The sequence below is a fragment of the Stegastes partitus genome, unplaced genomic scaffold (assembly GCF_000690725.1).
Source record: "Stegastes partitus isolate 25-593 unplaced genomic scaffold, Stegastes_partitus-1.0.2 Scaffold1463, whole genome shotgun sequence".
Classification (NCBI taxonomy): Eukaryota; Metazoa; Chordata; class Actinopteri; family Pomacentridae; genus Stegastes; species Stegastes partitus.
The window spans coordinates 120994-135521 of NW_007579194.1; the positions used below are offsets into that span (position 1 = coordinate 120994).

General features: G+C 40.9%; 1 protein-coding gene across 2 annotated transcripts; it reads left to right on the forward strand.

Annotated features, from left to right (window-relative positions):
• Window positions 1-1269: 1269 nt before the first annotated feature.
• On the forward strand, window positions 1270-14528 carry LOC103370668 (transcription factor E2F3). 2 transcript variants are annotated; one of them, XM_008299797.1, is made up of 8 exons: window positions 1270-1792; window positions 3828-3948; window positions 6002-6132; window positions 6780-6868; window positions 7558-7716; window positions 8022-8136; window positions 9989-10130; window positions 10901-14528. In XM_008299797.1, the coding sequence occupies exons 1-8, from the start codon at window positions 1511-1513 to the stop codon at window positions 11194-11196; spliced, it is 1335 nt and encodes a 444-aa protein (XP_008298019.1). In that variant the 5' UTR covers window positions 1270-1510; the 3' UTR covers window positions 11197-14528. The 2 variants fall into 2 exon arrangements, with proteins under 2 accessions (XP_008298019.1, XP_008298020.1); XM_008299798.1 differs by lacking the exon at window positions 1270-1792 and adding an exon at window positions 1988-2125.

Consider the following 14528-nt stretch of genomic DNA (forward strand, 5'->3'; position numbering starts at 1 on the left):
GCAGCACTTTTTAATGGTTTGTTGCTGCAGTGATCACTGGTGCACTCACTTTAGCTGCATTGAGATTGTGTTCTGGGGACCAGTTGTTTTCAGTGTAGTTCATCCAGCTTGTTCATATTTAATTAAATATAAGATCCAATGCCCTGGACTTCAACTTAAACATAATATTTACAGTCACTGTAAGATATTGAATAATTTAACATGTTAATAATGTTGCACAGGAGCATTCTCAGTTGAGCTGTAAAGTGTATAATGACAGTTACAAATACTGACCATAAGCAAAGATGCACAAAACAAATATATTTCCTTTAAACCACTTTTAAAACACATTCAAGCAATTATAGGGTTGCAGAAAAAAACAAGATGCACAAGCACAAACATCATAGTGCCTTATAATATTAAAATTCAAATTAGTCCTTCCCGTGGGAGGAGAATTAAGGTTGCACTTTAATTTTCACAACTTTTAAAAAAGATTTATTTTTTGTTTGTTTTATCAACTGGTATCACCACTGATCTGATCTGCAATCACAACAACCTCATATCCCACAGGTTACAATTCTATGCTGAGAAAAGCTCAACAAAAATCAAAGGATAAGGATATTAGGCAGGTAAGTAGTACTTTAGAACAAAAAAAACATCAATATAACAATAATAACGATATAAATACAACAATAATCATAATTTTGTGAGTATTTTTCTGCAATTTATAATTTTCTGCAGAGAAAATACCAACAATGTCAAAGAAAAAAAATCTTGTGACATGAATTTACTAAATTAATCTAACTTTCCTATCGATATAAAAAAAGTATAGTGTGAGTGTTCAAGTGCAGTTTACAATTTTATGCAGAGAAAATATCAACAAAAATAAAAGGAAAATAACATTAAGCAGGTCATTAGTAGTTTAGAACACACAGAAAACTCTTGTGACAAGAATTTACTGACTCAATGTAGAGATCATTTAGATATAAAAACAGTGACAACAATCGTTTTGAGTAGGTTCTGTTGTCTTCCGCAAAATGTGTCACTTCCGCCATCTAGTGTCATTTTCCGGAAACACACAAGGCGTGACAGGTGACGTTGCCTGTTTACAACTGCCAATGAACACGTGGCACACTAAATCCTGAGCCATCATTGGCCAACACGCTAGCAACGTGGGCGGGGACTCAGCCGCAATGGACCAATAGCGTGAGGGATGTAAATTCCGTTTGAAAATTTCCCGGGAAATCTGAGTTTCGCGGGAGGGCTCTTGAGCGCGTAAACCGTATCCCTTCATTCATCAGGCCGTTTCCTGAAGCCATTTCTAGACGGGGGAAACGAGAGTTGCGCTACTTTTTAATCCGTTGCATCTGCCTAAATGCACTTACAGGAGGAAAAATACTTTACAAAAGTCGATAGTTCAGACACTCGTCTTCACTTCGGTCTGATTATTTTTGTCACTATCGCGGCGGATTAGCGGCCACACGGGCTCGAAAGTTGAGAGACAAGAAAGGGGTTACCCCGAATACGCAAGATGAGAAGAGGGATCTCCTCGGCTCCGGACAAAGTGATTTTAGCGGGGGTTGGGGGCTCTCCTCTGGACAATAATATCATTTTAACTGCCCTGTCGGATCGTTTAAACCCCGGTCAATCCAACGCTACGTATATCCAAATAATAACCACACCACCGCCTTGCAACGTTACACAGACATCCAATGTGTGTTTATCCGAGCCTCAGGTTAACAACATTTACACAACTCCACAACAAGCTGCAGCGAACGGAGCCGGACAACGACCCGCACTGGGGAGACCGCCGGTAATCACCCACACAGCCCGGTTTGGACATGTTTTTAGCTCAGCCACAGCCACGACAAAGTGTTAGCCTGCTAAGCTAGCCGAGCTTGTTGTTCGGGCAGCTAACGTTAGCTACTTAGCCAGGGCATTCCCACGACTCAACCTAGCGAGGTGGCTAACTAACTACCGCTAGCTAAGTTACCCAAGTGGGCTGGTTAAAGTGTTTGGTTGACTGCAGGGGGCCACGGGGCGAGTTTAAGTTAGTTTACAGCCATGCAGAGCTGTCACCTAGTAGCCTGCTAGCTAACTTCGCGGTGCTTTTTCGCTTCACCTTTGCAGCCAGATGGAAATATTGGTAAGAGATGAGTAACGTTAGCGGTGGCCTAGTGGCTGCTGTTGGTGTCTTAATTTGGGGGTTGGGGTGTGGGGGGGATTGTTGGACTCTTAGTTAGCTCATTTTTTAAGCTTTCTAACAAGACACGAGTAGCGAAACTTGGAAGGACAAGCGCTTGTACGCAGATATAGCTTCACTTAAGTGTCGGAACTAGTCGGTAGATATTTCTCTCTCTGGAGATGCAACTTGGATGAAGCTTGAAACTGTGTTAGCTTTCCAGGCTAGTAGCTCTAATGCTGATCAAGAGGACAACATTACTCGGTTGTGACCTCTTTATTTATTTTATTATGTTTTTATTTTTGCACAAGTGTTGTGTGTCCTCCTGCGTGACTAAAGTAACGCCATGGAGCCTTTTTTTTTTTTCAAGTAAAGTGAAACCCGAGTTTGTTGCTTTAGTGCTGATTGCACGTTTCCTGTATTCTCATCATGCACAAACCACACAGAATAGTTTGAGCAGCATTCAGGGTGGAGGTTTTGTTCCTGGCTATTCATCTTTCATGAACCAAAGCAGACTGTGTATCTCAGGCTGAAGCCATGAGCAGGCAGAGAGAGAGGGGGGGGTGAAGGGAGCTGCTGGCTGATATAAAATGGCTGACACTTTGACTGTCAACAGAGGGCATATTATTCCCTCACTGACTTGTGCTAGATCAAGCTAGATAAAGTATTGAGGATGGGTTGAGGGGTTGATAATTATTACCTGAGGGGTCATTTGATTTGTGCCCTGAAAGAGAAATTGGAGGGAAATGTAGTGTGGCTGCACACTGGTGCTGGTGTGTTGCTCAAAGGCACTAAAACAGGGTGTTTTTTTGATGCCAGTGAATAGTGATGATGGCTAACTACAGCAGGGGATATGTGAAATAAAGCTGCATGTATTCCAGCATGGTTATGTGAAACAATATGGCATGACAGAGGTGCATGTGGACATGTCAGGCTAATCTGTGAATGTGGTAGAAGCATGTTATGATGTTTGTCTATAAACTGACAGGTCCAGTTATAATTTGTGACGATTAACTTTGTTGCTTAAAAAGTCTAGCAGCGTTTCAATGAGGCTGCACTGGGAGGAGCACATTATAATCTGGTTTGAGCAGTGAGTTTCTTCTTACTTGAGAGCAGTATTCCTCGATGTTCCCCTTTAGTTATGAGTAGTATATCTGTTTATTATTGTACATGTGTTGGATTCCTTTGCCCTGACTGTGCAGCACGTGCATCAAACCCACAGGTGTGACTCACTCTCGAGATATTTGGGTTTCTCCTCTCCAATCAGATTCAACAAAAACAGAAATCAGAGTCTCCGGTTCTGTGCTACGTCATCACATGCATGACCAAGTGCATGAATTGTGCAAAATTTCACCGTGCTAAATTAGCGGTTTGATGAAAAAACTCATTTGTTGCAACTTAAAACTGGACGTCATTCTTCTGTCAGATTCAGTGATCAAAACGAATCCAACAGTTGAATATACTCAGCATGTTTGCAGTTGTTTTCGTTCAACTTTTAACTTATTTTTCGCATGTTTAGTTTCTTTGTTGTACTCTGCTTCGCTTCAGAGACACTGAGGAGGGAAAATCCTAGTTATGATGCATCGTTGCTCACTTCAGGGACGACCGATGGCAGCCAAATAACTCTATCTGCTCTTAACATGCTTTTTTTTTTGTCCTTTCTCAGGCGAAAAGGCGGTTGGCGCTCGATGATTCAGACCACCAGTACCAGTCAGAACCAGCCAGAACTCCACGAGGCCGAGGAGGAGGCACAGCGGCCAACGGGGCTCGATTAAAGACACCCAGAAGTAAGAAGCAGATGGCTCCAAGAGGCCTTCGGACATCCTGTTTGTACATTTAATCCAGAATTCTGCACCACACTTCTAAGTTTTATACACAGAAATGGTCTTGATGCATCTTTTTTGTAACTTTCGCATACTGAACAGAGCTGTTCATAGTCGTAAGTGCTTGGTTGTTTAACTTTCTTTCCGTTCTTGATCAGGAAGGGTTTTGCTTTTTTTTTTTTGTGCAATAATGAAAGGACCAAAACATCAATTATCTCGGAAATGTTACCATCAATTTACCTTCGCACTGTAGACCTCTCAACATTCAATTAGTCTTCAAAAGCACATTTATTCTCTGCCTCACAAACATTTCTTATTGCTTCCCAGCTATTTTTGATTATGCATTCGTTCAGATGTCAGCTGATTTTCTGTTAACGTCCAACATGAGCTCCCCGTGCAATCTACTGAAACAGACTCTATTTGGAGCTTCAAATTGAAACTCAGTCTGCGCATCGGTCGTTATGCTCATGATATATAGCCTTTGCAGCAGTGTAATAAAGGCTATTGTTGGTTTTAGCCACTGGATGTGTCGGAGGGTGACGTGCTGCATCCCTCTGAGGACGGGAACAGATGCTATCCACACATTCATTTTCAAACACAACAGCCAGTAAAATCTAAACCAACACGTGACGTTAAGTGTTATCAGCTGGGGATTGTTAAAGCTAACTTTAACCTTTTGCTCGACCTGTAGTGTATCTGTAGCTGATTATGACTGGGGGAGGAAAAAAAAAACAGTTTCCAAACATGTACTTGAGCGATCCTACCAATAAATGGGATTCAGTATGAAAACAGCAAACAAGTGCCTTTAAAATGGGCGCAAAGTTGACTAAACACAATTTCCATCACTAAGATGGAAGTTATTGCAAACTTGTACTATTGGATTTGTGAATATTATGCTGTTAATATGTACTAAGTCACAGGATTTGGGGGTTTGGTGAGGTAACTTTGGGTTTAACTCTGGGTTTTCAGAGCTACAATGGTGATTCACCTCCTACATCTGAACATCAACATGGCAGCTTATGCTTCACACATAACCGGCCGAAGATACTGATAAGCCTATTAGTAGTAGATGTAGATTATAGATATATGTCAGACAACTATAAAACAACATTTGGATTGTTCTCCTGAGGCATAATACAGTTAAGACAATTAATAAAGCCTAGTTAGGACAGACAATAGTATAATTGAAGTGCAATAAAAAAATAGAATAGAAGAATAAAAGCCAACGGTAACCATCTTAGGAGATTCACTGTGCGGATAGTGAGAGTTTTTGGGATACTTTCTAAACATTTTTCTTTCCCAGGTGATCATAGATGTGAGAGATACACATCCTTGCTTTATTTATTTTTTTCTTATTGACTGCAAGAAGTGACAAAGCCAGTTCATTGTTCTACAGGCTTTATTTTTCTGTCAATATAATCCCAAGACAGAAGCTGGTAAAACACTGACTTCTTGTACTCCTTGGTGACTTGATAAGATTATAAGCCTACTTACAGTTTTAATTTATGTTTTTAACACCGCTAGGGTTGCACCTGAAAAAAATGAGGCTAAAGTTGTCTTCCGCCATAAGAACAGGCCACATCTAAGCAACGCATTTAATGGAATACACATTTGTAATTATCGTCAGATCTACTTGTGCTTTAATGATGGGCCTGTTAATTTGTGTTCACACAGTTGGTACATTTTCTTGGCAGCTTGCTTTCCTGGTTTTGGCTGCAGCAGCTGTGTTGCTTTTATTTTTTATTACATTTTTTGTTTTTTAAATTCCCTGTATTGTTTAGGATTCTAGTTTGTTGTCTTTGTGAGAAATGTGTGGCTTCAGACCCCACTTTTATGTGAACACACCCTGACCTATCAAGACCTCTGGTTAACAGATTGATGAAGCCCCACTTTGTTGGTCCTCCTGCTCTTAAGTGAAGCTGTGACGGAGAATGTTTTAGCAAAAATGAAATATCAAACCTAACACATTACTGTTATCCTTCATGTCTCTGTTCTTTCTTCTTTTCGTCCACCGTAGCGCCCAAGTCGCCACCAGAGAAGACGCGGTATGACACGTCCTTGGGCCTGCTAACAAAAAAGTTTGTCGACCTTCTTGCTCAGTCTTCTGACGGCGTTCTGGACCTCAATCTTGCTGCTGAAACCTTACAGGTAAACTGAAAAGTAGATTTATAAAGAACCTCTTGTATCACTTCAGAGGAGAGAAAATGTAGGAAGTGCTGTCAGGGGTTGTGTTTGGTGGTTAATTTAGTGACTGATAATAGACACTGTCAGGAGACTGAAAATCCCTAACAGACTTTAGAATAGGGTTGCATCACACATAGGGAGGAACTTCAAAGGTATTTATTTCTAATTTCAAAGTTACACACACACACACACAACTAGGTATTATTAAGATTATCAGCAGTCAGGGAGCATTGCACCTCTTATTTGATCTCATTGAAAGCAGATATAAATAAAATGGAGACAGTGGAGCAACAACCTGCTGCAGTAAAACTTTACAGTGAGAAACAAAAAGCAGTCAAATTAAACGTTAGCCTTAACAATGTTAAGCGTTGTTTAGATGCTGGCGTGATACTCGTGATGATATTATTGTGGAGACCTCCATGTGTCTGCGAGCACTTTGGGAGGTTTTAGGCAGCATCTGTAAATGCCTCAAATGAGCAAATAACTTGGGCTGAACATCGGCTTGGGTAATGATCCCCAACCAGGTTTCTCCTTCGATTGTTCAGTGGGGTGAAATGGCAGGTAAACTGGCCAAAAACCTGTCTGAATGTGCAACTATTCTCTTCTTCCAGGTACAGAAAAGACGCCTTTATGATATCACCAACGTGCTCGAAGGAATTCACCTCATCAAGAAGAAATCGAAGAACAACATTCAGTGGATGTAAGTGGTCAATCTGTCCCTCTACATCAGGTAAATGATCCACTTGGTCGACCTGCGGACTCGGACACACGCTGTAATTGATCCTCCGGCTGTCATACAAGACATTTGTGTGTGAAGACTTTAAGAACATATGGTGATGGACTGCTCTTCTCTGGGCCTCCTTCCTTCATCTTAGCTTCAGTTGCTGTCATATGAGGAAACCTAACTGCTGCACTCACTCCGTGTCCTCATTTATTCAGTAATCGGTAACTACTGCTGACTAGTTTAACTCTTTCGATTTCTTTTCCTTCTATACGATGAGGTTGACCCAAGTTTGGGTGTTGCTAGAAATAGAATTCAGCCATGTGGGTCACTTGTACACAGATGACTTTCGCATCAAACTACTGTTAGAAAGCCTTTTCTTCATTGTTGTTTCTGCTTTATAGGAGGTAGGATAAGAGGAACTTAGGGACATTTGTCTCTCCATCCTGTATGCACTTATCGAAAAGATAGTCTGTAAATATGGTAAACTAAATCTGTGTTCTACCAACTCACTCACACATGGCAATTGCAGGAAACTGAGATCAGACCAGAACTTTTTTTTGCAGCTTTTGTATCAAGTATTTCAAACACTGAGCAAGAGGCGCTAAAATAGTTGCCTACACGAATGCTGAATCTATTCTAACTCTCTTTGCTCTCGTCTCTCACAGGGGCTGTAGTCTGCTGGAGGTAGAGGGGACACTGACCCAGAGACAAAGACTGACGGCGGAAGTTTCTGCGCTCGGTGAAGAAGAGCAGAGACTCGAGCAGCTCATCCAGAGATGCAGCCTGGATATGAGGCACATGAGCGAGTTACCAGGCAACCAGAAATATCCTTTCTTCTTTTCTCCTTTTTTTTGTCTTTAAAAGCTGATCCCAAAACTTAAAATAACTTCTAGCTACCTTTTGGGAACAGGTTTTCATAATCCATTTGGTTAATATTATCAAACTGGTGGCTGAGTTTGTAACTTGTTCATATGCAGGGTTGATCACAGCCACTTCACGATGCTTCGGTTAGATCATTTTTAACTGGATATTGCAAAAATAAATAAAGCATATACCCGTTAGTTCAGTGTTAACATGTACTTTGCTAATATGAGATACCATGTTATTTCTTTAACCCCTTTGTCTCCACATACTCCTATGTAACATATCAAGACATCAAACAGTTGGGAAACCTCCGAGACCAGACTGTGATTGTCGTCAAAGCGCCCACAGACACCAAACTGGAAGTGCCGGACCCTGATGAGGTTTGTACACACAGAATAATCCTTGTCCTACACTACAATGTTGTTTTTTTTCTAAATGAGGATCCTTATTAAAGTAAGTTTTTTTTACCCCAGGACTGTGCTTGATATGTGTCTGTAGGACTGTCTGATAAACTGCATTTGTCATCGTTTGTTATCCTGATGAAACTTCTGCTTCTTGCGGACGTGTCATCAGACGTATGACTTGTGTTCCCCTTTAAGAAACAGTTTCATATCTGGTCTCCTACTCAGGAGAAATTGGTATTACTTCAACTCTAAATCAAGTGTTGTGGTGTTAAACTGGTAAGTTTATCCTGTCTGAATGGGGTTTAAAACAGTTTGAGGTCGTTGCTTCTCTCTGCTTCCCTTCTTTATTGCTGAGCAGGCAAATGTGTCCCAATAATAGGTCTGTTTGTGTGATTCACTGGAAGGTTGGTTTTCTATACTCTAGATCAGGGGTGTCGAACTCCGGTCCTCGAGGGCCGCAGTCTTGCATGTTTTAGATGTTTCCCTCTTCCAACACATCTGATTCAAATGATCAGCTCATCATCAAACTCTGCAGAAGCCTGATAACGATCCTGATCATTTGAATCAGGTGTGTTGGAAGAGGGACACATCTAAAACTTGCAGGATTGCGGCCCTCGAGGACCGGAGTTCGACACCCCTGCTCTAGATGTTGGCTGTATTTTGGCTTCTACATAGAATAACTGACAGATTTCCCAAAGCTTCTGCAGTGTGTAACCTTGTGAAATGCTGCCAATGTGTCCGACAGAAGTGTTTAACAGGAACATCCCTGACAAAATCAGTGCATCAGTAACGGCAGCTAGCGAGTCATTTGTTTCACCTTTGGGAAAGAAGTGGCTGAGATTTTGTCAGGGTCTGTAACCTCAGTTTGCACTAGGAATAGACTGATTATTGGCTGTTTCAAACACGAGGCAGCAGATGTTGCTGATATTGTAATAAACACCGCAATCTTGCACAAGCATACCCAGTTTCCCTGTTGCACTGAAAGTTCCCAAATAATTCACTTGTTGGAGTCGGTGCAGCTAGAACCTATTCTGCTGACGGTGCTAGGCTAATGCTAGCTGAAGTACCGTAGTATCTTTCTAAAGTAAGATCAGCTTGAACAATCTGCTCTAATGGACGGACTTATCTTATTAGCAGAGATACAACCTGCAAAAACTGAACAAGAAAACACAGCGATCTTCACAAATCAGGAAACAAGCTTCTTTCTCCGTGGCTAAAGCTACGCTAACGGCTAAGTTATGAGGAAGTCACTGATTACCCCGAACCAGTATATCTGTTCCAAATATTGGTCATTGATATTTGAGTGCCAATAATCAGCATCTAACCTGTATAACCCTTATCGGTTGAATCCTAGTTTGCACAGGGTCACTAGTTTTTAGTAACTATTACATCAACACACTCCAGAACATTTGGTGCATGTTATACCTACACTGGAGTTCAAAGAAAGCGCCTTTCCCCTCTTAGAATAGTAGTTGTTGTCCAAATAACCCGAGTATATGCCAATATTTCTTACAGATTGCATCAGATAAGGCATTTTCTGATAACATTTCAGCCATAAATGTCATGTTTACCAAGACTGTTGTCATCAAGCTCATTTTGGAATATTTTATGAGTTAACTTTGAAGTATCTGGTTTATATTTCTGTTTGTGATGATAGTCGTTAATGTAGTGAAGCTCCCAGGCGATGCACTGTCTCAAACACTGGTGTACAACACTGGAGAGGACACTTGACGTTTGGTATCTTTCAGTAGAGCTGGTCGTCTTTGTAGTCGGGGCCAGGCCTGTCGGTTTTCTGGTTTAAACTTGTCATTTAACTTCATCCCTCCAGAGTTTGTCCATCCACCTAACCAGCACCAAGGGTCCAATAGAAGTGCTGCTGTGCCCGGATGAGGAGAATGACCCCAGGAGTCCTATAAAAAACGGCAACACGGACATCAACGGAAACTCGCCTTTCCTCAAAGTGGTTCAAGGTTTGTTTCAGAGTGCAGCAGTAGTTTACACATGGTGCTTTTTTTTTTTTTTTACTTTGCTTTATTTTCTCTTCAGTTCATTGTGACTTCTATTATACAACATAACTGATGTTTATTTCTAAATGAGACAGTCAAGGTGACATTTACCAAAGCGTCTTAGTTCTTGTGCACAGCTTCTTGTTGTCTTTTCTCTCTGTTTATGCTGTTTGGCTCAGGGATCATTAAGATGTATATTGTTGCTTGCTTGAAGTAAAGCTAAGACTCTTGGCATTAGTTTGTAATGTACTAAACATTGTCATGGACAACATAACACCCCAGTACAAAAATTCACTATAATCAGGCTGAAAAACTGGTGACCCACTCTATGTTCAATGACTAGCTTGTGTCTGTGCTACATGGCTGCGTAGAGATACTAACCAACCATCCATCCATTATCTATACACCGCTTAATCCTCACTAGGGTCATGGGGGGGCTGGAGTCTATCCCAGCTGACTTAGGGTGAAGGCTGGGGAACCCTGGACAGGTCACCAGTCTATCACAGGGCTACACTTAGAGACAGACAACCAAGCACACTCACATTCACACCTACAGACAATTTAGAATCACCAATTAACCTCAGCATGGTTTTGGACTGTGTGGGAGGAAGCTGGAGAACCCAGAGAGAACCCACGCTGCACGGGGAGAACATGCAAACTTGTGGTGACGGTGCTCACTGCCGATCCACCTTGCAGCCCAGATCCTAACCAGTACTCTGTATTTCCTTCCACAGATCCCAGCTGCACGGCTCCCGCTCCCAGCTCCTTCCTGGCTCCGCCTTCCTCTTCCTCAGCTGTCTCCGTCACAACTCTCTCCCCCATCTCGTCCCCGTACACCAGTCTCCTCCAGCAGACAGAAGATCAGATCCCTTCATCCCTGGGGCCTTTCTTAAACCTTGGGCCTCCTCTCCTGGACCAAGACGACTACCTTCTAGGTTTGGGAGATGATCAGGGAATTAGCGACTTGTTTGACGCCTGTGACTTCGATAAAATGCCTTCACTTGGTCTGGATGATCTCCTGTGCAGCTAGCATAAGCTAAACGTAATAGATGGAGATTAAACACTGAGGGCTTTTTTCTGTCCCACAGGGACCGAACACCGTGGTCTTTCATGGTGTGAGTGATAAGTGGCCTGGTCAGTGTGAAGCCTTTGCCATCTTTTTTTTTTTGTTGTTTTTTTTTAAGTGGATGGTAATTTACACAGGTGGTTGGTGAAGTACAAATGGGGACAGGAAGGGTGTCTATACTCTCTGTATGGTGTACAGAGAGAGCAACTAAGACAGAACAGCTGTAAGGAAAACACTCCAGCACCACCTGGCATTACTGCATGTCCCGGGTCTGGTTTAAGATATCAGCATGACGATCCAAAGCCATCAGTAGAGCAGGGAAGTGTTAAATCTGAACGCATCCTGACTGGTTAAGACGTGGTAATGCCAGGTGCTGTGTGGATGAGATTCTGAAGGATTTTTTTTTTACTGTTTTCATTCTCTTACACCAATGATCTGTGAATGAAGGCTTATACTGCTGACTGTTAAATAGAAATCTTTTGTGTGCAAATGTAGAGCATTTTAGAAATTAAAAATAACTATAAAAAAAAAAGACAACAGGGCGATTGTGATGCACAGCACTCGTGACTACAGCTATGGTTTGGTTGGGCAGGCTGAAGCTTCGGCCACCTGTCTCGTTCCTACTCGGGCACTTGTCAGGCTACCTGTTACAGATTTGGCCTTCTAACTCTGAAGTTAATGAGAGTGTTTATACTGTATACATTTAGGGGTTACTCCCTATTGAAAGGTTGCATGGAAGAATGTTTTTGAGTACCCGTTTTCAAATTGAACCTATGAAATGGCAACGAAAAATACTAGGAGTGTGTACTCTAAATGCTCTTAAACATCAGTCTGTCATTAACTGCACATTTTTTTACAGTGCAATGATGAATGCGAAAAGATGCCTCACCTCACATAACCCAGAAACTTTTGTTTAGTTGCTAACAGAGTCCATAAAAGCCATCCCTTCTGGGTAATGTGGGGTTTCGCTGAACCAGCAGATGTTTAAATCTGACCTGTTAAAGCAAAAAAAACAAAAAAAAACAAAATCAACTCTTATTGATACTTTGTGAATTCAGGACTCAGATCCTTAGATGTTGCTGCTTCTTACCGGTCGGCTCCATCTTCATCAGCAGAAGTCGCCATAACCAAACTTCTTCTAACGCCTCCTTGAACTGTGCTGTGCAATTATACGTTGGTTTGAGTTTGAATCACGTATGCACGCTGCTTATCCAGTGTGTGGAAAGCAATTTTGGTGAGTATTGGTCTTATTAAGTTCAATAGCCGTTGAATTTTAATGGATTTTAATACCGTAGTAATAACTGACATCACGGACCTGATGGCCCCTAATTGAGACATGTCATGAAAAAAAGAAGATTCACATACAGCTGTAATTGAACTGAATTCAGTGCAGCCAAGCTTTAGCATCGTAGCCACTTAACGATTCGTCAGGAAAAAGCTAAAATAGAAGCTGAAGGGATGTGATGTCAATTCTATCATTACATCCCAGATGCAAACATCTTACCTGAAACCTGGCTTTTAGAGATCACAGGGAATATTGCTGCTGTTATTGTTGACTCCCCCCCCAACCCCTGACTTGATTGATGTGCGCTTGAGCAATTGCGTGTGCAGCGTGTACGAGTTTTGTCCGATCAAGCTTGCTAAAGAGTGAGCCTGCCATGTGTAAATTGATGTATAGTTTTCTAATTTTTTCAGTGCACAAGGTACTGTAGGCTACCTCTCACTTAACGTTGGACAGTAGTAATAGGGCGTAGAGGTAAATGCCGTAGTGTGGATGAGTCTTCTTTTTTTTTTTTTTTCCTGTCAGAATTTGCCCTTTGTGTTATTTAGCAGTGACGTTGAATATTACATCGCACTTTTGTCTTTCTCACGCGTGCGAGATTCCACTCATAGCATTGCTCACAAGCCGGTTTTAAATTTGACTATTGGGGTGCATGGGTAGAAAAGTGGATCAATGTATTGCAATATATTTTTTTGGTATCATTTCAATAAGTTATTTAGTTCTTTTTTTTCTTTTTTGTTTTGGATCAAACCCAGAGCATCTCTTTGACCCCTAATAATAATAATAATAATAATAATGCATGTGTTTTCATGCAGTCATTCATCCATAGTTTGCGTAACAATCCTTCACTGGTCATGAGGAGACTCTGCTGTGTCTCCATACACCACTGAACCAGGATCAGTGATTTGATTGTCGTCTGCTTTGCTTCTGTGACACCGTGTGTCCGTTTTGTTTTTTTTGGAATGTTGTTCGGGAGTGTGATGCTTTTTAAAAAGGAAACAAAATATATATATTTCTGCCGATTTCACTTTGTTGGAGAGAACTGAAGTTAAAGCTAAAACGGATCGTTGAAGTTGTAGAAATGACCTCAACCACTCGTTGCTCAGTTTAAACAGTGCCACTGTCAGAAATGACCGAAATTTTACTTCAATGCACACAAAATGTCCGGATTCACCAAGTACAACTTCTATATTTATATCCGTGCTGTTTACATGTGTTCTTTGGAAAGTCGAGCTCATTTTCCTCCCCATTTCGTTCACTGACCACACTTCCACTTTGTACAATTTCCACAGGTAACTCTATTTTTCTCATCTGTTTCAAGCAGTCGGAATCTGGTTGAAATATTTTATCCTCTTTTACGTGACGGAAACAGGATTTTTTTTTTTTTTTGGAAAGCTTGTACCTTTCCATAAGTTTTTCTAATGGAATGTTAAAGGTTTTAATGCACCGCTGAAGCTAGTGTCTTGTATAATGGGTGAATTAAAATTGCAGCTCATTCATTTCTAATGTGTGATTCTGATATGTGATTAGATCTTACAGAAAATTATCATTAGGCTAAATATGGTGTTAACTATAGTCAAGATTGAAACAGCATTTGTTTTTTTTTTTTCTTTTCCTGCTATTTTCTTATGGTTATTCTTAAGCTGTTACCAAATACGATATACTGATCCGTAAATATTCTGTAAAGGTTATGTGAAAAGTTAACTATTTGATAGGAAAGAATTGACTGTAAAATTATGGTATTGCTGCCTGTTTTCCACTAACTACAGAGAAAAGAGCAATTTGCAATTTGAACGCATGGGTGAAAGTGCTGTTGAATGTTTAAGATAAACTAATTTGATGTTTTTGATGTGTGTTATTCAGTTATATAAGTTGTTTCTGTACATCTGTTAAATGAGGAATTTGAGTTGTATTTGTGTGCGGGGGGGAGGGGAGGGAGGGATAAATGGATTTGTTTTTGTACTTTGGGCATTTGTAATTGAAAATTTGAATAAAGGCAATATAAATAAGGAAA

What these genes read in the sequence shown, in the direction of transcription:
- LOC103370668 (XM_008299797.1), top strand. Translation starts at nt 1,511, where the DNA reads ATGAGAAGAGGGATCTCCTCGGCTCCGGACAAAGTGATTTTAGCGGGG. An exon ending in TCGATTAAAGACACCCAGAA is followed by an intron (nt 3,949 to 6,001) that starts GTAAGAAGCAGA and finishes CGTCCACCGTAG; the next exon opens with CGCCCAAGTCGCCACCAGAG. An exon ending in AAGAACAACATTCAGTGGAT is followed by an intron (nt 6,869 to 7,557) that starts GTAAGTGGTCAA and finishes CGTCTCTCACAG; the next exon opens with GGGCTGTAGTCTGCTGGAGG.